This window comes from Muscardinus avellanarius (assembly GCF_963383645.1).
Source record: "Muscardinus avellanarius genome assembly, chromosome: 3".
In the NCBI taxonomy this organism is placed as follows: domain Eukaryota; kingdom Metazoa; phylum Chordata; class Mammalia; order Rodentia; family Gliridae; genus Muscardinus; species Muscardinus avellanarius.
In genome coordinates this window covers 44,837,265-44,861,841 of record NC_137788.1, presented here as the reverse complement: position 1 = coordinate 44,861,841, position 24,577 = coordinate 44,837,265, and the positions used below count along the sequence as shown (strand labels likewise).

The 24,577-nt window shown below is 38.3% G+C and overlaps 1 protein-coding gene across 3 annotated transcripts in view; it reads left to right on the top strand.

Moving 5' to 3' along the window:
- Nucleotides 1–8,280: 8,280 nt before the first annotated feature.
- The window catches only part of TUT4 (terminal uridylyl transferase 4), a gene marked incomplete at both ends in the record, with an annotated part of 99,374 nt that continues 83,077 nt past the window's right edge, over nt 8,281–24,577 (top strand). For all 3 annotated transcript variants that reach the window (XM_080693013.1, XM_080693012.1, XM_080693011.1), the window contains 3 exons: nt 8,281–9,034; nt 18,786–18,949; nt 22,138–22,254. In XM_080693013.1, the coding sequence (XP_080549139.1) occupies nt 8,281–9,034; nt 18,786–18,949; nt 22,138–22,254 (1,035 nt within the window). The remainder of the gene's footprint in view (nt 9,035–18,785; nt 18,950–22,137; nt 22,255–24,577) is intronic.

The window sequence follows — 24,577 nt, the reverse complement described above, 5'->3', positions numbered from 1 at the left end:
AATGGGATATTCCATTGTTTCTTCAAGACTATGAACCCAGTGACTAGAAAACCTCTTGCTAGGCTCTACTTAAAGTTTCTACCACCATTCAGTAGTGCTAAGCTGGAAACATTTTTTTATTATTTTATTTTATTTTATTTTTGCAGGTCTGGGGATGGAACCCAGGGGCATTTGACCTCTGAGCTACACCCCTTGCCCTATTAGAAACAGGGTCTCACTAAGTTGCAGAGGGTCTCACTAAGTAGTAGCTGAGGCTGTCCGCGAACTGCGACCCTCCGGTCTCAGCCTCCTGAATGCTGGGATTACAAGCGTGCACCATCACGCCCAGCTTAGCTGGAGACATTTAACTTTTTTTAGTGCTAATCTGGAGACATTTATCTCCTTTGGGAGATATATAATCTAAACTATAGTGTAAGTTATCCTGTTTCTTATGAAAAATAATTTTTGGTGGTATTGGAGATTGGGTATTCTACCCCTGAGCTACACTCACAGTCCTTTTTATTTTTAATTAATTAATTAATTTATTTATTTATTTATTTTTGGTGGTGCTGGGGTTCCTGGAAGCCCTTCTCCGGGCTACACTCCCAGACCTATTTTTTATATATATTTTTATTTGGAAACAGGGTCTCTTAAACAATCGAGGGGCTTCAAACCTGCGTGATTCTCCTGTCTCGGCCTCCCAACCGCGGGAATTACAAGCGTGCGCCACCACGCCTGGCCCAGTCCTTTTTATTTTGAAACAGGGTCTGGTGAAGTTGTTGCCTTGAATTTGTGATCCTTCTGCCTTTGCCTCCCAAGTACTGGAATTATAGGTTTGTTCCACCTCACCTTGCTTGTTTAAATTTGTGTGTGTGTGGTATTGGGGGTGGAACCCAGGGACTTTTCTACCTCTGGGCTATACTTTCATACCTATTTTATACTTTATTTGGAAACAGGGTCTCACTAAGTTGTTGAGAGCCTCACTAAGTAGCTGAGGCTGGCTTTGAACCCCTCTGTGATCCTTCTGTCTCAGCCTCCCAAATGCTGGGATTACAAGCGTGTGCCACCAACGCCTGGCAATTTTTTTTTTTTTAGGAAATGCCATACTTTTCCCACAGTGGCAATATCATTTATACATTTCCACCAACAGAGTACAAGTGTGTGTGTGTGTGTGTGTGTGTGTGTGTGTGTGTGTGTGTGTATTTTTTTTTTACTACAGTTTCTGGCTTCTAACTCCAAGGTAGGTCATAAAATCTAGAATTTCTCTTCCCCAAGGTAGTCTGTAGCAACTCTGATCTTTTTCCAACTCTGTCTTGGAGCTAACCATAAGGAAAATTTTTTGACCTTTCCTTGTCTGAATGAGACTCTTCTTATTCCAGAAGAGGTTCTGCCCCACATCTTAAGTGAAGCAAAGCTAAAGAATCTGAGCAGCCAACTCTTGTGGCTTTCCATATCTCAGCTATTAACAAGCATGCCTGTGCAATGAAGTCTCCATAAAAACTTAAAAATTCAGGATTCAGAGAGATTACAGATAGCTAACAGGGAGGTTCTTAGAGGGTGTTATACTGGGAGAGGGCCTGAAAACTTTGTGCTCCTTCTCCCATACCTCACCTTATGCATCTCTTCATCTATATCCTTTGTAATAAATCACTAAACATTGAGTGTTTTTCCCTAGTTCTGTGAGCCACTTAAGCAAATAAATCAAACCTGAGGAAAAGGTTGTAGGCATTTGGAATTATGGTCAGTTGTTAGAAGTCATAACCTGTAAGCCCTTCTACCTCCGGGCTACACTCCCAGACCTATTTTATATTTTTGAAACAGGGTCTCTTACGCCAGCACGGCTGGCTTCGAACTTGCGCGATCCTCCTGTCTCCGACTCCCAAGCGCGGGGATTACAAGCGTGCGCCACCACGCCCGGCTCCAGGGGCTTTTCTAGCTCCAGGCTATACTCCCAGATCTATTTTATACCTTATTTGGACACAGTGTCTCACTAAGTTGCTGAGAGCCTCACTAAGTAGCTGAGGCTGACTTTGAACCTGGGTGATCCTCCTGTTTCAGCCTCCCAAGTACTGGGATTATAAGCATGCGCCACCATGCCCAGCTCGTTCGCTCGCTTTCCTTCCTTCCTTCCTTCCTTCCTTCCTTCCTTCCTTCCTTCCTTCCTTCCTTTTTTCTTTTCTTTTCCTTTTCTTTTCTTTCTTTGAGTCTGGGGATGGAACCGAGGGGCATTTGACTGCCGAGCTACACCCCCTGCCCTATTTTTTATTCTTTATTTTGAAACAAGGTCTCACTAAGTTGCAGAGGGCCTCACTAAGTAGCTGAGGCTGTCCATGAACAATGATCCTCCAGTCTTCCCTCCCTGAATGCTGGGATTAGAGCGATTGCCACCACACCCAACTTCTATTCTTTATTTTTGAAACGGGGTCTTAATAAGTTGCAGAGGGCCTCAAGTAGCTGACTTGTCCACGATCCTGAGAGTCTCCTGTCCCAGCTTCCCAAGTATTGGCCCAAATCTTCTGAATTATCTATATATGCATCTTTCATGTTTCTTTATTTTTCTGATCTATCTCAGTCTTTCCATATGTAGCTGTTTTGGCTTTATCCCTTTTGCCCCACTAGCATCACTGCTGTTTTATTTCTCACTGTATTGAAATATTCATTCTGTAAATTCCTACCCAGTATGAATTTAAATACCTGCAGATTGTAGAAACAGTGGATTGGTATATTCTGTATTTAGTTAGGCCCTTGACATAGTTTGACAGTGTTCTAGTTACTTTCCTTTACTGTTCCGCACATTTATTTATTTTGTGTGTACTGGGGATGGAACCCAGGGGCATTCTACCTCTGAGCTACGCCCCCATCCCAACACGCCTGGCGACATTATTATTATTATTATTTTTAATTTTTTGGTGGTACTGGGGTTCCTGTAAGCCCTTCTACCTCCGGGCTACACTCCCAGACATTATATATATATATATATATATTTTTTTTTTTTGAAACATGGTCTCTTAAACCAGAGAGGCTGGCTTCGAACCTGCATGATCCTCCTGTCTCCTGTCTCCACCTCCCAAGCCGGGAGGGGGGGATTACAAGCTTGTGCCACCACGCCCGGCTACTCTTTTTTTGAAACAGGGTCTCACTGAGTTGGAGAGGTCCTCACTAAGTAGTTGAGGCTGTCCATGAACCGTGATCCTCTGGTCTCAGCCTCCCAAATGCTGGGATTACAAGTGTGTACCACCACACCCAGCTTTAATCCTGATTTTGAAACAGGGTCTCACTGAGTTACAAAGGGCCTTACTAAGTAGCTGAGACTGACCGGGAATCCTCCTGGATTACAAGCATGTACCGCCACGCCAGGCTTGCTGTTCACTGTTGTTGTTGATTTCACTGACTCATCTTTTCTCTTTTCACTGCCTTCTTTGCTCTGTAGAAATTAATCTAAAACAACTGTGTTGGTCTTCTTTTTAGAAAGCTATCATTTCTCTTTGCTGAAGTATAAACTCAAATCACTATAGATGTCCCCACCAATTTACATCCCAATTAATTTGTCACTGCCAAGCATGCTATTCACTTGTCCTGAAAAAGTTCTCAGTTTTTGAACACACTTTGTTCATACATATGGTCTTATTTATCCTTTCCTTTTTTTGTTTATGTCATTAGTTTATTAAGAAGATACACATGGAAATTACATGATAAGGGATTTTAGAACTTTAATAGAATGTTCTGCTTCAGGTGATGCCATTTCAGAAGTGATTTATTTCAATCTACATATTTCTCAAGAGTGTCACCATCTCTAAATAAGAAATAATTCTTGTCATCTAGAACTACTTTTGATGCCTTCATATTCTGGGAAAAGAACTTTATCGCTAACTTTCAAGCTAACTAGTTGAATCTCTTCACTCTTTCCTTTAGAACAGAATCCAACAGCTGCTACTATTGATTGTAATACTTTTCCGTGAAAATTTTCTGGAAGCCTAATGTTTCTTTTGATTACAGTTTTGGCTGTATTCCTTTCAACCAATACTTGGTTAAAGAGCAGAAGAATCTTAATGTTTATTCCCCTGTGACTCTTCGCTGCCATAGCCCTAGAACTGTTCCTTCTACTCCTGACTAACTAGGAAATTCTGTTTAACTTTTATCTTCATGATGACGGCTTTTCTTAGGCTCTTTCCTCTAGGTTTTTATAGCATGAATCACAAAATATTGTTTATATGACTATCTCCCCTTTTAGATATGAGTCCCATATATATATATTCATAAATGTTTGTTATCTTTCATTCCAGATTTATATTTGTTTGCCTGAAAAAAATGCAGTTCAGCTATATATAATATGTAGGGCCCAAGTAGGGTATGGTGGCACATGCCTATAATCCCAGTGTTTGGGAGGCTGAGATAGGAGAATCTGGTTCAAAGCCATCCTCAGCAACTTTGTGAGGCTCTCAGCAACTTAACAAGGTCCTGTTTCCAAAGTAAAAATAAAATAGGGCTGGGGGTATATGGGCATTTGAAGGTAGACTGCCCCTGGGTTTAGTCCCCAGCAGCAGCGCCACCACCACCACCACCACCACAACAAAAATTTGCAGAGCCCAATGCAAAATGAGAACACAGATTTCCTTGACTAAAAAAAAAGCAGGAAGAAAGGGCTGTTAAAGGGACTAAAAGTTCTTTCCTTTTTCATGCAATCTTTCTCTCAACTAGTTGTAGTGTTTTTCAGTTTACTCTGTTTATATATTTTTTACTGAGGATTGATCCCAGCGAATTCTTCTATCTCTGAGTTATACTTCCAGCTCCATTTATTATTTTGAAATGGATCTTACTAAATTTTTGGTTCTGAACTGCAATCCTCCTGTTTTAGCCTCCCAAGTACTGGGATTGCAGGTGTGGGCCAACATGCTGGCCTTTTCAGTTTATTTTTAAGTGTCATTTTATATAAAGAACAATTAAAAACCTTAAATTATTAAGCATAAATTTTATTGAAAATGTGAACTTGCTGGTATTTTATAGTTTGTACATGCATCTATATTGGAATGGTGGAAATGCTGTATAAACTTACTTAACTGTTTTATGTTATTTCTTGATACTTATATGTTCTTTTTTTGTGTGTGTGTGGTACTGGGAGTGGAAACCAGGGGCTTTCTACCTCTGGGCTATACTCCCAGCCCTATTTTATATTTTATTTGGAAACAGGGTCTCACTAAGTTGCTGAGAGCCTCACTAAGTAGCTGAGGCTGGCTTTGAATCTATGTGATCTTCCTATCTCAGCCTCCCAAGCGCGGGGATTACAAGCATGCCCGGCTGATACTTGTACAGCTGGGCATGCTTTATCATAATCTTCCAAAACCTGGGATTACAGATGTATGCCACAGTGCCTGGCCATTTACATTTAAAGTACTTAATGACGGATAAGGGAACATTAACTTCTCTCATTTAGCCATTTTCTGTATTCTTTTTTCTGGGGGGGTGATAGTGGGTATAACTGGGCTTATAGGTGTAAGACACCTCACCTGACCCCTTTATGTTTTTTTTTTCATAACAACAGGAATATGGTCTAAGAAATTTGTTGTTAGGTGATTTTATTATTTTGAAAACATCAGAGAATATACTTAAACACAAACTAAGATGTCTATGATGTCATTAGGTCATAATCATAAATGATACAGGATTGTATACTTTTAATATATTGTGTGCCTTTTAGCATAGATTCATAATTATTTTTATGTATTTGTCTTTTAAAATCATTTAAAAGGAAAAACCTAAGAGGTTACAAACCAAAAATATAGTAATATTGGCTTTTATATTTACCTTTGTAGTTGTATATTCCAGTGTTTATTTCTTTTTAAGGAGTTATTGTCTATATCCTTCCATTTCAGTCTTAATTCATTTTGGTGTTGTAAGGTCAGTCTGTTGGTAATGACCTTTTCAGCTTTTGTTTATCTGGAAATTTAATTTCTTCTTTATTCATGAGTGTGGTTTTGCTGGCTGAGAATATTTAGTTTATATCCCCTATATCCCCAGGATGATGTTCATTCCATTTCCTCTGGCCTTCATAGTTTCTTATGGGAAATCAGCTGTGTTTGATGAGTTAAAATTTCTTGTTCCCTTATAAATTCTGTCTTTGGGTGTTAACATTGGTGTGTAACATGTCTCATGTAAGTTTCTTTTAAGTTTATTCTGACGGAGTCAATTGAGTTTGCATTTGTTATCAGTTGAGTCTGTTCATCAGATTTGAGAGTTTCTGACCATTCTTCAAATATTTTTATGTACTCTTTCTCTTTTCCTTTTATGACTCCTATTATGCATATTTTGGCATGTTTGATAGGGAAGAAATAAGGAAGATGAAAAACAAAATAGAGGGAACAAAACTTTTTTTAAAATAGTGTTAAGAGCTGGGTGTGGTGGTGCATGCTTGTAATCCCAGCATTTGAGAGGCTGAGATAGAATCCAGGATCACGGACAGCCTCAGCTACTACTTAGGCCCTTTGCAACTCAGTGAGACCCTGTTTCAAAATAAAGACTAAAAAATATGGCTGGGAGTGTAGCTTGGAGGTAGAATGCTTCTGGGTTCTATCCCCAGTACGGGGCGGGGGGGGGAATATATATGTATGTGTGTGTGTGTGTGTGTGTGTGTGTGTGTGTGTGTGTGTGTTCCCCAAACCCTTAACACTATAGTGTTAAGAAGTAAGAGATTAGCTGGGTGTTGTGGCACATGTCTGTCTGTAATCCCAGTACTTGGGAGGCTGACAGGAAGATTGCAGGTTCACGACTAGCCTCAGCTACTTAGTGAGGCCTTCCACAACTTAGACCCTGTTTTAAAATAAAGGATTAAAAAATAGGACTGGGGGTATAGCTCAGAGGTTAGAATGCCCCTGAGTTCAATCCCCAGTACTGGGGGGAAAAAATGTACAAGATTAGCTGGTTGTGGTGGCACATGCCTGTAATCCCAGTATGTGGGAGGCTGGACCAGGAGGATTACAGATTTGAGGACAGCCTGAGTAATTTAGGGAGACTTTCAGCAACCTACTGAGGCCCTGTTTCAAAAAAAATAAAAGGGCTGGAGGTGTAGCTCAGAGGTAGAATACCCCTGGGTTCAATCCAGTACCAGATGAGTATATCTTCTTTCATATGGTTAGAGGCCCTGAGTTTTATTGATCATGTTGTCCAGCCAAAAGTGTGATCAAAGTCTAGTAGTGTAGAAATCACTTGGGTGTAATAGAAATACATAAGTCAGGCCAGGCGTGGTGGTGCACGCTTGTAATCCCCGCGCTTGGGAGGCGGAGATAGGAGGATCGTACAGGTTAGACCCTGTTTCCAAATTAAAAAAAAAAAAAAAAGTATTAAAAAAAAGTGTATCCCAGAGGTAGAAGGGTTTCCCCAGACCCGCTAAATAAATAAATAAATAAATAAATAAATAAATAAATACAAAGTGTATTAATTAACCTTGCTCAAGTTTTAAATTCTGTGAACATAATAAATGTTCATACATTATTTCAAAGATACTATCAATGGTATATTTGTTGCTCAATTTAATTATTATTATTTTTTGTGGTACTAGGGATTGAACCCAGAGGCATTTTACCTCTAAGCTACACCCCCAGCCATATTTTTTTTCTCACTTTGAAACAGTGTTTCACTAAATTGAGGAGGGCCTCACTAAGGCTGGCTGCAAATTTGCCACCCTTCTATCTCAGCTTCCCAGGTACTGGGATTACAAGGGTGTGCTACCACTCAGACCTAAAAGTTTGAAGTAGGTTAGATGTATAAACAGGTACTGTTTAGGGGGAGAGCAGTAGGGGCAAGATCTTACCATTTAGGATTCTATAAACTGTTTCTTTATAGAGCATATCGATTGGAATTCTTTTTCTCTCTACTCCATTTCCATTTATGCTAATGATGGTACATTAATTGCAGGTTTTAGTTTCCTGTAAATTGAAATTCTTACTGGATAATGTAAAATAGTTTTTTACTTTTCTAAAAATTCTTTGTTTTAATGACATATCACCATTAAGTTTATTAGAATTTCTCTCATAAGCATTTGGCTATTATTTACTCAATGGCTTTTAACTCTTCATGTACTTTTCTGAGTTTTATCTTTTTAAAATGATTTCTTCAGTTTTGAGAACAAATTTAAAAAGCTTTTTTTTAAATGTATCACTATTTTAAAAGATAGTTTTGCATTTTAAATAATAGTGTTTTTTTTTAACTCAATAGTTTACTTGCCTAAACTGGATTTGGAGCAATTCAAACTACTGGAGATCTGCCATTTTATAATATCACAATTGGAAAGAAGCAGGTTTTCAAATAATGGAAGCGCCTAAGACATCTAAAAGTGAAAATCATGAACCAAAGAAGAATGTTATTTGTGAAGAAAGCAAAGCAGTTAAAGTTGTAACTAATCAAACTTTGAAAGCTAGAAATGATAAGTCCATAAAAGAAATTGGGACCAGCTCTCCAAGTAGAAATAGTAGTAAAAAAAACAAGCAAAATGAAATTTGTATTGAAAAAGCAGAAGTTAAATCATGTAAAGTAAATGCTACCAGTGTTCCAGGCCCTAAAGATTTGGGGTTAGTCCTTCGAGATCAAAGTCATTGCAAAGCAAAAAAATTACCAAACTCACCAGTGAAAGTTGAAAAGTCACCTATTCCACAGGCAAAATTAGAAAAGGCACCCGTTTTACAGACAAAAGCAGAAAAATCACCAAAGTTACTGAATTTACTGGTGAAGGCAGAAAAAGCACCGTGTTCACCTGCAGGAGAAGCAGAAAAGGTACTTAGTTCACAGAGGAAAGCAGAAAAGGTGTGTAGTTCATCAACACAGCCAGAAAAGGTATCCCATTCACTGTTCAAAGAAAACATAAGACAGACGGAATTACAACAGACTGGGAAAAAAATTTCAAGTTCCTTTACTTCTGTGAATAAAATGAATATTGAAGCACTACAGGGAGAAAAGTTTGCTCTGGAAAATTTACCACTCTCTCAGAAGCAACAGACACACGCAGATAATGCTGGTGATTCTGATGATAGTGCTTCAGGAATGGAAGACGTATCAGATGATTTGAGTAAGTACAAATTAAGAGTATTCCACACATCACAATTTTTGGAGGGATTACCCTAAATTAATGTTCCTAGGTTATTCCTGGTATAGCTACTTTACTTATAAAAAGGGCATTTGTAATATAGCTTTTAAAGCTAAAAAAAACCACACAAACTTTCCATTTATTATGATAGGTAAAACCCCTGTGCACATATAAATTTAGTGACTCCTTTAGTTGGTTGGATATATCTGGAAACACACACACACACACTTATTTACTTTGTGGTGTTGGAGCTCAAAACCTGCGTCTTGAGCATATTAAGGGAAATGCTATATCACTGACTATAACCCAGCCCTACATGCTTTTATAAAAATGATCTTATTTTTCATCATTAATCAAACATGTATTTTACTGCAATCCTATTATATGCCAGTCATGTGTTTGCAATAGAAATCTTAAAAAAAAAAAAAATAGCCCTAGTAGTTAACCTTTAGTTTCTTGGGATATGTGGTTTTAAAGTGACAAAAAAAGTGATAAAGAGAGAAAAGTGATTTTCATTGGCAAATATTTAAGAGATGTGCCAGCCGTGGTGGTGCACGCTTGTAATCCCCGCGCTTGGGAAGCGGAGACAGGAGGATCGCGTAGGTTTGAAGCCAGCTGGCTTAAGAGACCCTGTTTTCAGATAAGTCTGGGAGTGTAGCCTGGCTGGAGGTAGAAGGGTTCCATCCCCAGTATCACCAAAAACAAAAAAACCCCTTAAGAGTTGTGAAAAACTTAAGAGTTGTTTAAACACATGATTATTTGTGAGACTTAAACTGTGGGTTGAGAAAATGCGTGATATGAGACTGAACGCCAGTATGACCAGAAGAGGGATTATGGGGGGGGGCGTGGCAAAAGATGTAATTGACAAGGCACCTTTTGGAGAATAAAGGGCACTGTGAGTCATGACAGAACTTTAAAGTGTGTGTGTGTGTGTGTGTGTGTGTGTGTGTGTGTGTGTGTGTTATTGGGGATTGAACCCAGAGGCATTCTGCCTTCAAGCTACACCCCCAGCCCGATTTTATTTCTTATTTGGAAACAGAGTCTTGCCAGGTTGATGAGTCTCACTACTTATTGAGCCTGTCCTTGAACCTGCAATCCTCCTGTCTCAGCCTCCCGAGTACTGGGATTATAGGCCTCGCTACCACACCCATCAGAACTTTATTATGAGTGGGGTTTTTTTTTGTTTTTTGTTTTATTTGGTCTGGGGATGGAACCCAGGGGCATTTGACCTCCGAGCTACACCCCCTGCCCTATTTTTTATTCTTTATTTTGAAACAGGGTCTCACTGAGTTGCAGAGGGCCTCACTGAGTAGCTGAGGCTGTCTGCGAACCGCGATCCTCCAGGTCTCAGCCTCCCGAGTGCTGGGATTACAAGCGTGCACCACCACACCTTGCATTATGAGTGTTTTGACAAAGCATGAAGAGTTAAGCAAGGTACTGCTATGTTCAGATTTTCTGTTTATTTTATTGTTTTTATATACTTTTATTGGTCCATTGTAATTATACATAATAGTCAGGTTCAAAGTGATAAAAATAGGCACACATCTTTTGGTGTACTTTCATTCACATCCCACCCCACTACTCTGTCCTTCCTCCCCACACATGCTAGTGAGATTAGTAGTGATATTTTGATGTATGGACATGGCATTATTTAAACTGTTTCTTTCCTCAATCCTTTTTTTTTCCTTCCCCACCACAGTTTGCATAATATTCTCTAGTTCTATCTATTTTCCTATAAATCACATAATTTTGTTCTCTTTTTTTTTTTTTTTTTAGCGATATTGGGGCTGGAAACCAGAGGCTCTCTCCAAACAACACCCCCAGCCCTGTTTTTTATTTTATTTTATTTTATTTTTGGTGGTACTGGGGTTCTTGGAAACCCTTCTACCTTCGGGCTATACTCCCAGACCTATTTTATATTTTTATTTGGAAACAGGGTCTCTTAAACCATCCCAGCGAGGCTGGCTTCAAACGTGCGTTATCCTCCTGTCTCCATCTCCCAAGCGTGGGGATTACAAGCGTGCACCACCACACCCGGCCTATTCTTTATTTTTTGAAACAAGGTCTCACTGAGTTGCAATGGGCCTCACTAAGTAGTTGAGGCTGGCTTTGAACCTGTGTCATCCTCCTGTCTCAGCCTTCCAAATGCTGGGATCACAAGCATGCACCACCATAGCCGGCTAATTTTGTTCTTCTTCATGACTGAATAAAATTTCATCATGTGTATATACCACTTTTTCTTTAGCCACTCATCTGTGTCAGACACCTAAATTGCTTCTATTATTTGGCTGTTGTGAATAGTGCTGATGTAAACACAGGTATGTATATATCACTATGGTATTCTGACTTTAATTCTTTTGGAAAGATACTGAGGAGTGGTATAGCTGGGTCAAATGGTGGTTCCATTCTTAGTTTTTTGAGAAACCTCCATATTTATCTCTATAGTGGATATACTAATTTACAATCCTACCAATAAGAGTTATTATTTCCCAAAAGAGTTCCTCTTTCCTCACATCCTTGCCAGCATTTATTCTTATTTGTTCTTTTGTGTGTGTGTGTGTATGTGGTACTAGGGATTGAACCCAGGGGCATTCTACCTCTAAGCTACACTTCATTCCTTTTTTTTTTTTTTTTTTTTTTTGGCAAGTCTGGGGATAGAACCCAGGAGCATTCGACCTCCGAGCTATATCCCCCTGCCCTAATTTTTATTCTTTATTTTGAAACAGGGTCTTACTACATTGCAGAGGGCATAAGTAGCTTAGGCTGTCCACGAACCGCAATCCTCTGGTCTCAGTCTCCCAAGTGCTGGGGTTACAAGTATGCGCCACCACACCTGGCCCCCTCCCCATTTTTAATTCTTTATTTTGAAACAGGGTCTCACTAAGTTTCGAAGGGCCTCATGAAGTAGCTGAGGCTGACCATGAATCTGCAATCCTCCTGCTTCAGCCTCCCAAGTACTTACTGGGATTACACATGTGTGCCACTATGCCCGGCTTTTTTTTTTTTTAATTTTTATTGGTGTATTATATTCATACATCATATCGGGGTAAAAAACTTGTGTGTACAGACATGCACACATCACTGATTTAACCCCTACCCAATTCCCACCCCATTCCCTCCCCGTCCCTCCCTCCCTTGCTCGGCTTAGTGGTTGACTTCGATATGTTTAAGTACATTGTGTGTTTTAGAGATTTTCCTCTTCCCCCCCTCCTTTCTCCTCCTTTAGGTTGTCTTGTTTGCTCCTCTATAGGATTTCCTCTTTCAAGAGTTCCTCCTATGACCCATTTCTCCCTAACTCTCACATATTAGGGAAAGCATCTGATTTCTTATTTTTTGTGACTGACTAATCTCACTTAGCATAATGTCCATCCATTTCCATCCATTTCCCTGAAAATGATGTAATTGAGGTTTTTTTGATGGCTGAGTAAAATTCCATTGTGTACATATCCCACAGTTTTGTAATCCATTCATCTGTTGATGGACATCTTGGCTGGTTCCACAGTTTGGCTGTGGTGAATTGTGCAGCTATGAACATAGATACATATGCATTAGTTTGGTAATTTGGTTTCTTTTCTTTTGGGTAGATACCTAGAAGTGGTATTGATGGATCAAATGGTAGATTTGTTCCCATTCTTCTGAGGATTCTCCATACTGTTTTCCAAAGTGGTTGCACTAATTTGCAATCCCACCAACAATGTCTTAGAGTTCCCACTTCTCCACATCCTCTCCAGCATCTGTTGTTGTTTGTGTTTTGAATGGTTGCCATTCTAGTTGGAGTAAGGTGAAATCTCAGGGTAGTTTTGATTTGCATCTCTCTGATTGCCAGACATGTTGAGCATTTTTTCATGCATTTATTGGCCATTTGAATTTCTTCTTTTGTGAAGTGTCTATTTAGTTCACTTGCCCATTTTGTTATTGGATGCTTTGTTTTCTTAGTGTTGAGTTTCTTGAGTTCTCTGTATTTTCTAAATATTAGTCCTCTATCGGAAGTGTAGGTGGCAAAAAATCTTCTCCCATTCTGTTGGCTCTTGATTGAGGTTCTTGACAGTTTCCTTTGCTGAACAGAAGCTCTTCAGTTTCATGCAATCCCATGTATTGATTCTCCTTTTAATTTGTTGTGCCTTTGGGGTCTTGTTGAGGAAATGTTTGTCTGTGCCTATGTGTTGTAGTGTTGGACCTATGCCCTCTTCAAGGAGCTTCAAGGTCTCTGGTTTGATTTCCAAGTCTTTGATCCATCTTGAGTTGACTTTTGTACAGGGTGAGAAAGTGGGATTAATTTCCAATTTTCTGCACATGGTTAACCAGTTTTGCCAACACCATTTGTTGAAGAGGCTATCTTTTTTCCAGTGTATGTTTTTGGCCCCTTTGTCAAAAATCCATTGGCTGAAAGTGTGTGGACTTGTTTCTGGGTCTTCTATTCTGCTCCATTGGTCTATGCATCTGTTTTTGTACCAGTACCATGCTGTTTTTATTACAATGGCTTTGTAGTATAGTTTAAAGTCAGGTATTGTGATTCCTCCTACATGATTTTTGTTGCTGAGAACTACCTTGGCTATTCTGGGCTTTTTGTTATTCCAGATAAATTTAAGGACTGATTTTTTTTTTTTTTTTTATGTCTGTGAGAAATGATCTTGGTAGTTTAATGGGCATTGCGTTAAATCTGTAGATCACTTTTGGAAGGATGGCCATTTTAATGATATTTATTCTGCCAATCTATGAACATGGAAGATCCTTCCATCTTCTAAGATCTTCTTTGATTTCTTTTTTCAGTGTTTTATAATTTTCTTTGTAGAGATCTTTTACCTCCTTGGTCAAGTTTATTCCTAATATTTTATTTTTTTGTGGGAGATCCTGAGTGGAAGTGTTTTCTGAATTTCTTTTTCAGTGGATTTATGGTTGCTGTACAGGAAAGCTTCTGATTTTTTAAGATTGATTTTGTATCCAGATACTTTGCTGAATTTGTTGATCAGTTCTATAAGCCTTTTGGTTGAGTTTGTTGGGTTTTCTAAATATAGTATCATGTCATCTGCAAATAGTGAAAGTTTGAGTTCTTCTTTTCCTATTTGTACTCCTTTGATTTCCTTTTCTTGCCTTATTGCTCTGGCTAGAGTCTCAAGTACTATATTGAAGAGAAGTGGTGATAATGGACATCCTTGTCTCATTCCTGTTTTTAGGGAGAATTCTTGAATTTTTTCCCCATTTAATATGATGTTGGTGGTGGACTTATTGTAGATTGCCTTAATAATGTTGAGATATGTTCCTTCTATTCCAATTCTCTGCAGTGTTTTTATCATAAATGGATGTTGAATTTTATCAAATGCTTTTTCAGCATCTATTGAAATGATCATGTGATTTTTGTCTTTGATTCTGTTTATATGATGAATTACATGCATTGATTTTCATATTTTGAACCAGCCTTGCATCCCTGGGATGAACCCTACCTGGTCATGGTGTATGATTTTCTTGATGTGGTTTTGAATGCGTGTTGCTAGTATTTTGTTTCATAGTTTTGCATCCAAGTTCATCAGAGACATAGGCCTGTAGTTTTCCTTCCTTGAACTGTCTTTATTCGGTTTGGGTATTAGTGTGATATTGGCTTCATAGAATGTATTTGGGAGAGTCCTGTTTTTTTTCTATTTCACGAAATAGTTTTAGTAGTATTGGGGTTAGCTCTTCTATAAAGGTTTTCTAGAATTCACTTGGAAAATCATCTGGTCCTGGGCTTTTCTTTGATGATAAGCTCCTTATTGCTGTTTCAATCTCTTTGATTGTTACTGGTTGGTTGAAGTGTTTTATATCTTCTTGACTCAGTTTAGGAAGGTTGTATTTATCTAGGAAGTTGCCGATTTCCTCCAGATTTTCCATTTTGTTGGAGTATAGTTTTTCAAAGTAGTTTCTGATAATCCTCTGGATTTCTACACTGTCAGTAGTAATTTCTCCTTTTTCATCCCTTATCTTCATAATTTGGGTTGATTCTCTCTCTTTTTTTTTTTTTTTAGTTAGGTTGGCTAGTGGTTTATCTATCTTGTTAATTTTTTCAAGAAACCAGCTTTTGGTTTTGTTGATTTTCTGTATTGTTTTTTTATTCTCTATTTCATTCATTTCTGCTCTAATTTTAATAATTTCCTGTCTTCTGCTGGCTTTGGGGTTCAATTGTTCCTGCTTTTCAAGGGCTTTGAGGTGTGTCATTAGGTTATTTATTTGAAGATTTTCTGTTTTTCTTATGTGAGCACTCAGTGCTATAAATTTTCCTCTTAATACTGCCTTCAAAGTGTCCCAGAGGTTTTGATATGTTGTAATCTTTATTTTCATTTGTTTCTAGAAATTTCTTGATTTCACCTCTTACATCTTCTTTGATCCATTCTTATGCCCGGCTTATTTGTACTCGGGGTTTTTTTTTTTGTTTTTTTTGGCAGTACTAGAGATGGAACCCAGGGGCATTCTACCTCCAAGCTATACCAGCAGCCCTATTTTTTAGTTTGTTTATTTATTTATTTATTTATTATTTATTTATTTATTTTGCAGTACTGAGGATGGAACCCAGGGGCATTCTACCTCCAAGCTACACCCCCAGCCCTATTTTTTATTCTTTATTTTGAAACTGGGTATTACTTAGTTGCAAAGGGCCTCACTAAGTAGCTGAGGCTGTCTGCGAACTGCAATCCTCCAGTCTTAGCCTTCCAAATGCTGGGATTACAAGCGTGTGCCACCACGCCCGACTCAGTCTTTTTATTTTTGAAGCAGGGTCTCACTGAGTTGAGATGGGCCTCACTAACCATGGTCCTCTGGTCTCAGACTCTTGAATTCTGGGATTACAAGTGTGTGCCACCATGCCTGGCTTTATTTGTACTCTTGATGATTGCCATTCTAACTGGAGTTAGATGGAGTCTCAGTGTAGTTTTGACTTGTACTTCCATAATAATTAATGATGTTGAACATTTGTTTCATATATTTCTTGGCCTTTTGTATTTCGTCTTTGAGAAGTGTCTATTTAGTTCAGTTGCCCAGTTTTAATTGCGTTATTGTGTGTATTGTCTATGTTTTAGAGGACTAATGTCTAAAATATGTACAGAACAGATTTTCTATTTAAAAAAAATTTTATTAAGCTGAGTGTGGTGGCACATGACCATAATCCCAATATTTGGGAGGCTGAGATAGGAGAACTACAAGTTTGAAGCCAAACCCTGCAATTTAGTAAAATCTTGTCTCACAAATAAAAACTCAAACTAGCTGGGGATCTAGCTTGGAGGTAGAATGCCTCTGGGTTCAATCCCTAGTCTCCCCGACACTTCCAAAAAAATCTTGTTGGCTATAGTGCAGCCAGTTCTTTGATAGGAAAAAGACTGTCAAAGGTTGGGACATTGTTGTAATTTACTTGGGAACTGTTGTAAAGTTTTTTGTGTTCTGGGATCCTGGTTTTAGTTTTAAGTAATTGTTTAGAAACATTGTTCATGTTTTCTGAGGTTTTTTTTTTTTTTTTTTTTTTGCTGGATTGAACCCAAGGACATTCTACCTCTGAGATATAGTCCCAGCCCTTTTTTTATTTTTGTTTTGACACAGGATCTTGGCTAGGTTACTGAGAATCTTACAATGTTGCTGAGGTTATCCTTGAACCTATAATCCTATTGTCTCAGCTACTGGAATTAAAAGTATATACCACCATTGTGGTTTTATTGTTGTTGTTGTTGTTATTATTTTTGTGATAGGGATTCAACCTAGAGACATTCTACCTCTGAGGTATGCCCCCAGTTTTTTATTTATTTATTTATTTTTGGTGGTACTGGGGTTCCTGGAAACCCTTCTACCTCTGGGCTACACTCCCAGACCTATTTTATATTTTTATTTGGAAACAGGGTCTCTTAAGCCAGCCCAGCGAGGCTGGCTTCGAACGTGTGTGATCCTCCTGTCTCCGCCTCCCAAGCGTGGGGATTACAAGTATGCGCCACCACGCCCAGCCCCCCAGTTTTAATTTATTTTTTATTTTGAAACAGAATCTTACTAAGTGGTGGAAGGCCTAAATTGCTGAGGCTGGCGACAAATCTGCAGTCCTTCTGTATCAGCCTCCCAAGTATTGTGATTATGAGTGCCACCAATCCTGGCATTATTCTGAATAATTTTTATTTGATTTTGATTAAATTAATGAAAATTTTTGGTGATCTTTTTTTCTTGTTTCCATGGTTGAAAGAATAAAGCTTAGCTGGCTGTGGTGGCGCATGTCTGTAAGTCTAGTACTTTGGAGGCTGAGACAGGAGGATCATAGGCTCAAGACCAGTCTCAGCAACCTAATGAGAATCTGTTTCAAATTAAAAAAAAAAAAAGGACTAGGGAATAGCTCAGAGGTAGAATGCCACTGGGCTCAATTCCTAGTACCAAAAAAATAAAATAAAATAAAAATAAAAAAAAGAGAGAGAGAGGAAAGAAAAGAAAAAAAGAAAAAGAAAGAAAGGTATGGTGGTATACCTATAATCCTAGTACTTGGGAGGCTGAAAGAAAGAGGAGGGTTATAGGTTTCAGACCAGTCTCAGTGATTTATGGAGAGCCTCTGCAATTTAGTGAAACCCTATTTCCAAAAACAAACAGACAAACAAACAAATAAATAAATAAAAATAAAAAGGTGCTGGGAAGTGTAGCTCAGAGGAAGGATGCTCTTGGGTTCAATCCCCAGTACCAAGAAAGAAACAAAATTAGCTGGGCATGCTGTTGCACTCCTATAATCCTAGTACTTAGGAGGCTGAGACCAGAGGGTTACAATTTAGTGAGGACCCATTTCAAAATTAAAAGTCTTTTTTTTTTTTCTTCATTTTTGAATCAAGGGTCATTCTACTTCTGAGCTACACTCCTAGCTCTTTTTATTTTGAAACAGGGTCTTGATAAGTTTCTGAGGGTCTAGCTAAATTGCTGACACTGTTCTTGAACCTGTGATCCTCCTGTCTCAACCTCCCAAATACTGGGATTAGGGATATGTGTCCCTTGCCTGACTCAGTTTTATCTTGATGTAGAAATAAAAAGAAACATTTCTGAATCATTATTTGCTACACTTGGAGAAATGCTATTAAAGGTTCAGAAATAGCTACTTTTTATTTCAGTTGATGGCATATAAACGTGTGTGTGTGTGTGTGTGTGTGTGTGTGTGTGTGTGTAAAATACTGGGGATTGAACCCAGGGCTTATTATATCACTGAGCTATATGCCCAGCCCTTTTTAAAATTAATTAATTAATTAATTATTTTTGTGGTACTGGGGTTCCTGGAAACCCTTCTACCTCCGGGCTACACTCCCAGACCTATTTTATATTTTTGAAACAGGGTCTCTTACGCCAGCGCGGCTGGCTTTGAACCTACGCAATCCTCCTGTCTCCGCCTCCCAAGCGCGAGGATTACAAGAGTGTGCTACCACGCCCGGCCTAACATCAATACTTTTAGATTAGTAAATTTTGAGTCTAAGAAGTCATGTAGGAAAGAAAAGTACAGTTACAAACTTTGGTTACAATAATGGTAGCTCTTATCATTACCCATGTTATCTACCTAAAGATCTTTGTTTCTTCACACAGCTTCTAGTTACTGTTGAGTATCCTGTCACTTCAACCTGTGGGACTCCCTTGAGCATTTATTTCAGGGCAGACCTAGTAGTAACAAGCTTCCTCAGCTTTTATTTAAATTGAATGTCTGCTTTTTATTAATTAAAAAGATTACCATTTCTGATGATGGTAACTAAGTCATTGCTTCCTTTTCTAGGTAAAATGAAGAATGATGAGTCTAATAAAGAAAATTCTTCAGAGATGGACTATTTAGAAAATGCCACTGTGATAGATGAATCTACATTGACACCTGAGCAGAGGCTAGGCTTGAAACAAGCAGAAGAACGCTTAGAAAGAGATCACATCTTTCGACTTGAAAAAGTATGCTTTTTTTTGTTGTTGTTATTTGGAGGGAAATGTATGTTTCATAGCTTTTCTTCCCTAAGTATAGTTCTTTTTATTTTAATGATAAAACAGAGGTAGCATTCACTTTTACTTTCCTTTTTTTCTTCTTTTCCTTCCCTTTGTTCAGTAAATACATTCATGAATCTGACTTCATTTATCACGGGGTTGGCAAACTATGGCCTACCTCCTTATTTTGCTTGTTTGTTGTTTTTGTTTACAGTACTAGGAATTTAACCTAGGGCTTCACACATAATAGGCAAGTGCTCTACAACTGAGTTATATCCCTAGCTCCTTTATTGTACAATCTTATGGCCAGAGTATTGGCTTTAAATTCAGACATGCAGCCAGGCGTGGTGCTACATTCTTGTAATCCCAGTACTTCAGAGGCTGAGATAGGATTGCAGGTTCATGGCCAGCCTCAACTGCTTAGTGAGACCTCTGCAACTTAGTGAGACCCTATTTCAAAATAAAGAATACAAAATAGGGCTGAGGTGTACCTTGGAGGTAGAATGCCCCTGGGTTCCATCCCTAGTACTGCCAAAAAAAAGTAATAAAATTTAGACATGCATGAATTGAAATTCATTTTCTCCGACTTAATATTGCTATATTCTTGTGAAAACTACGAGCTCGTAATTTTACCAATAATACTAATCTTACTGAATATAATAACAAAATAATACCAATCTTATTGAATTAATAATAATACCAAGCTTACTGAATTATTAGGGGAATTGAAATGACAAGTTTTATGTGAAATAGCAAGTGTAGTGCCTGGCACCTAGCAGGCAATCAATAATAATAATGTTGTTACTATTATTGTGTATGATATTGGGTATGTGATACTGGGAATTGAACCCAGGGGCATTCTATCTCTGAGCTATACTTCCAGTTCTTTTTTTTTTTCTTTTTAATTTTTAAACAGAGTCTCTCTAAGTTGCTGAGACTGACCTCAAACTGTGATACTTCTATCTCAGGCTCTCAAGTACTGGGATTATAAGCATGTGCTACCATGCCCAGCTGTTTTATTATTTTGAGAATATATATACAAAATAATGAGTAAAATGCTATTGTCACTAGTCAGGGGTTCCAGGAGGTCTCCAGAGATAGAGTAGACTTCTACTTGAGCTCTCCAACTTTTTATTTGTGTTTCAGAATAGAATTTAAACATATGCATCAGAGTGTGAGAGAGAGTCTGTCATAAAGCCAAAGTACACACTCAGAGGCTGAGTGCCAGTGTGCTCTATGGCTGAGATGTACCCATCTGATGTGGGATTCCTGTTTATATTACTTAGGGGAGTGAGCATTCAGAAGAAGGGATAAGTATTCATAGGATTTTCTAGAACTGAGAGGTCCTTTCTGGGAACACTGTTCAATTTCATTGGCTCCAGAGTGTGATCATCTTGTGGATAGGTAAAAATATTGCTTTGTCTAATTAGATGCTAGCAGGATATCTTAGTTAAGAAAGAGCACTGCACAAATTGTCTGTATGAATTCCCTGACTGCACCTACTTCCCCTGTTCCCTGTCTCATGAGACTTACACTTTATTTATTTAATTAATTAAACTTTTAATGGTACTAGGCATTGAGACGAGGAACATTCTATCCCCTAGTTATACCCCCAGCCCTAGTTTTTCTTCTGAAACAGCATCTTGCTAGGTTTGCTAAGTTGCAGAAGTTGGTCTCGAATCTGTGATCCTCTTGTCTTGGCTTCCTAAGTACTGGGATTATAGGTGTACGACACCACACCCAGCAATTTATAATTTAATGTGTCAGAAATGTTTGTAGCTGGGAGTGGTGGAACACACTTGTAATCCCAGCATTCGGGAGGCTGAGACAGGAGGATCATGGTTCTGGGACATAGCCTCAGCTACTTAGGTCCCTTGCAACTCAGTGAGACCCTGTTTCAAAATATAGAATACAAAATAGGGCTGGGGGTGTATCTTGGAGGTAGAATGCCCCTGGGTTCCATTCCTAGTACCACCAAAAAAAAAAAAAAAAGTTATTTATTTCAGAGTAGTTACTTAGTTATCTCTTTATTCCCATGATATGATAATTGATTGTAGTGTTTTAAAATTCAACTTTTGAAATTATCTTCCATCTTTGTGTGTGTGTGTGTGTGTGTGTGTGTGTGTGTGTGTTACTTTGGATTAAACCCAGGACCTTTCTACCTCTGAGCTACACTCCCAACCCTATATTGTTTTTTATTTTTTTTTAATTTTTTAAATTTTATTTTAATTTATTATTATTATTATTATTATTATTATTATTATTATTATTATTATTATTATTTGCGGGTCTGGGGATGGAACCCAGAGGCATTTGACTTCCAAGCTACATCCCCTGCCCAAATTTTTATTCTTTATTTTGAAACAGGGTCTCACTGAGTTGCAAAGGGCCTCACTAAGTAGCTGAGGCTGGCTGCCAACCACGATCCTCTAGTCTCAGCCTCCCGAATGCTGGGATTAAAAGCGTGTGCCACCAAGCCCGGCTTGTTTTTTTATTTTTAAACATGTTTTCCTTCTCTCTCAACCTCCTAAATACTGGGATTACAGGCCTGTACCACCACACCTGGGTTGTGATCTATTTTTTTGAAATTCCCTAAGGGGAATAGATTTTATTTATTTATTAATCAAAAAGACTAAAAGTTAAGTTTAAAATAAATTTTGAGAACAGCATTGGAATGAAATTTAGAGGCAAGACTTATCTTACATTGGGCTGAAGATAGTAGATGGGTTGTAAACATATAGCATTGTTATGTTATTTGAAATTAGTATATAATCTGTGATGGCTATCTTGAAAAGGAAAACTATCTCTTGGGTATATAAGTACTGATTTATTATTTATTTATTTTTTGTGATACTGAGGATTAAACTCAGGGACATTCTACACTGGAGCTACACCCTCAGCCTGATCTCACTTTTTATTTTGAAACATGGTTTTGCTAAGTTGCAGAGGGCCTCACAAGATTGCTGAGGCTCGAAGTGAACTTATGAGACATAATTCTGTCTCAGCCTACCAAGTACTAGGGTTATGAATGTGCACTGCCATGTTTGGCTTAATTTATTAAAAACATATTCCTTCAGTGCTTGTCTCTTGTTATATTTACATAATTATATTATTCACTTACATAGTCAATAATATTTATCCCGTTGTTGTCTCTTCAGCGATCACCAGAATATACCAATTGTCGATATTTATGCAAACTTTGCTTAATTCACATTGAAAACATCCAGGGAGCTCATAAACATATAAAAGAGAAACGACATAAGAAAAATATTTTGGTAAGTTCTTTTTAAAAGTACCATATTTGAATGGCAAAACTGTATCAAGTATTTTCTATTTGTGAACCCTAAAAATGAGGTGGTTTTCTAGTCTTGTATTTGTGCCTGAAGTAATAGCCTTTTTTTTTTTTTTTTTTTTTTTTGGTAGTACTAGGGATAAAACCCAGGGGCATTATTTTTTATTATTTTTTGTGATATTGGGGATGGAACCCAGGGGCTTTTGAAAACCTCTGGGCTACACTCCCAGATTGATTCTTTCTTTCTTTCTTCCTTTCTTTCTTTCTTTCTTTCTTTCTCTCTCTCTCTCTCTCTCTCTCTCTCTCTTTCTTTCTTTCTTTCTTTCTTTCTTTCTTTCTTTCTTTCTTTGGTACTAGGGATTGAACCGAAGAGCATTCTACCTCTGAGCTATACACTCAGCCCTATTTTTTTGTTTTGAAACAGGATTTCACGAAGTTGTGGAGGGCCTCACAAGTTGTTGAGGCTAGTCATAAACCTGTGATCCTTCTCCCCAGTTACTAAGATTACAGGCATGTGCCACCACACTTGGCTTTTTTTTTTTTTAAACAAGGTATTACTAGTAAGAAAGAAAGCAAAAAGAAATATTGAAATGTTATCTTTAAATCATCAAACGCTTGGTATCAGACAAATGAAACTGTTATGTGAGATTATCATTTTTAATTTTGGATAAATTGCTATAATACTAGATGTCAACCACTAAGCCAAGCATGGGAAGGAGGGATGGGGAGAGAATGGGGTGGGGGTCGGGTGGGGGCTGACTGGGCGATGTGTGCATGTATGTCTACAAAAGTTTGTATCCCACTATGATGTATGAATACAGTGCACCAATAAAATAAAATTAAAAAAAAAATAAAGTGACCAAAAAAAAAAAAAAAAAAAAACAAGGTATTAAGTTGATGAGAGCCAAAATAAATTGTTGAGACTGACTTTGAACCTGAATCTCCTGTATCAGCCCCCCAAGACTGGGATTGCAGGCATGTACCACCACACCCAGCTTGCTTGCTTGCTTATTAATTGATTTATTGATTCAACTGGGGATTGAACCCAGGGGCATTCTGCCTCTGAGCTGTACCTCCAGCCCTGTTTTATTCTTTTATTTTGAAACAAAGTCTTACTGAATTGTGGAGGCCCTCACTAAATTGTGGAGGCTGGCCACAAACCTGCAATCCTCCTATTCGCTCAGGCTCCCAACTACTTGGAATTATAAGCATACTCTACTATGCCTGGCTATTTTTTTTATTTTTTGTAACATGGTCTAAGTTGTGGAAGGCCTTTCTTAAGTTGCTGCAGCTGGCTATGAACCTGTGATCCTCCTGTCTCCACCTCTCAAGTATTAGTATTAGAGACATGTACTGGCATGCTCTGCTGAAGGGATAGTCTTAAAGCTGTAATTACCCTCCTTGTCTCGAGTGGCCAGGCGGGGAACCTTCTAGAGACCAAACCTGGTCTCTAGAAGGTTCTTCATTCTGAAGACTTCATTCTGAAGACTGTTGACTCCTAAGTTTAAAGCTGTCAAGTACAATTTGTCCCTTCAACTGATACTAGGTCGAGGCACTGGTGAATAAGATACTTATGGTTTCTATCCTTATTTTTTAAGAATTGATGAATAAACCGGGCGTGGTGGCGCATGCTTGTAATCCCCGCGCTTGGGAGGCAGTGACAGGAGGATCACACTGGTTTGGAGCCAGCCTTGCTGGCTTAAGAGACCCTGTTTCCAAATAAAAAGTATAAAATAGGTCTGGGAGTGTAGCCCAGAGGTAGAAGGGCTTACAGGAACCCCAGTACCACCAAAAAAAAAAAAAAAAAAAAAAAGAATTGATGAATAAGAGGTTAGTTAAGTATAGTCCATCTTATTAAAGGGGGAGGGAATATGTGGTACTAAGAAAATGTACAAGGATTTTTTACTTGCTTTAGATCAAGGAAGGTTTCTCTGAGAAAGTGACATTTGAGTTGAACCTTTTAGTAGTAGTTTAAAAGGTAAAGAGGTAAGTGAGGTGCATTTTATATAAGAAATCAGTGTTGAGGCTGGGCATGATGGTGCATTCCTGTAATCCCAGACAGGAGGCTCACAGATTGGAGGGCAGCACCAGCAATACAGCAAGACTCTCAGCAACCCGGATTCACAAAAACAAAAAATAAAAGGGCTGGGGGTATAACCAGGAGGTAGTATGCCCCTCAGTTCAATCTCTAGTCTCACATACATACACAAAAAGAGGAATTGAAAGACTCCATTAAGACTGGAGCAAAGAGCTAGTGGGAAAATGGTATAACATGAAGCTAGAGAAGTGCAGGCTATGCAAGGAAT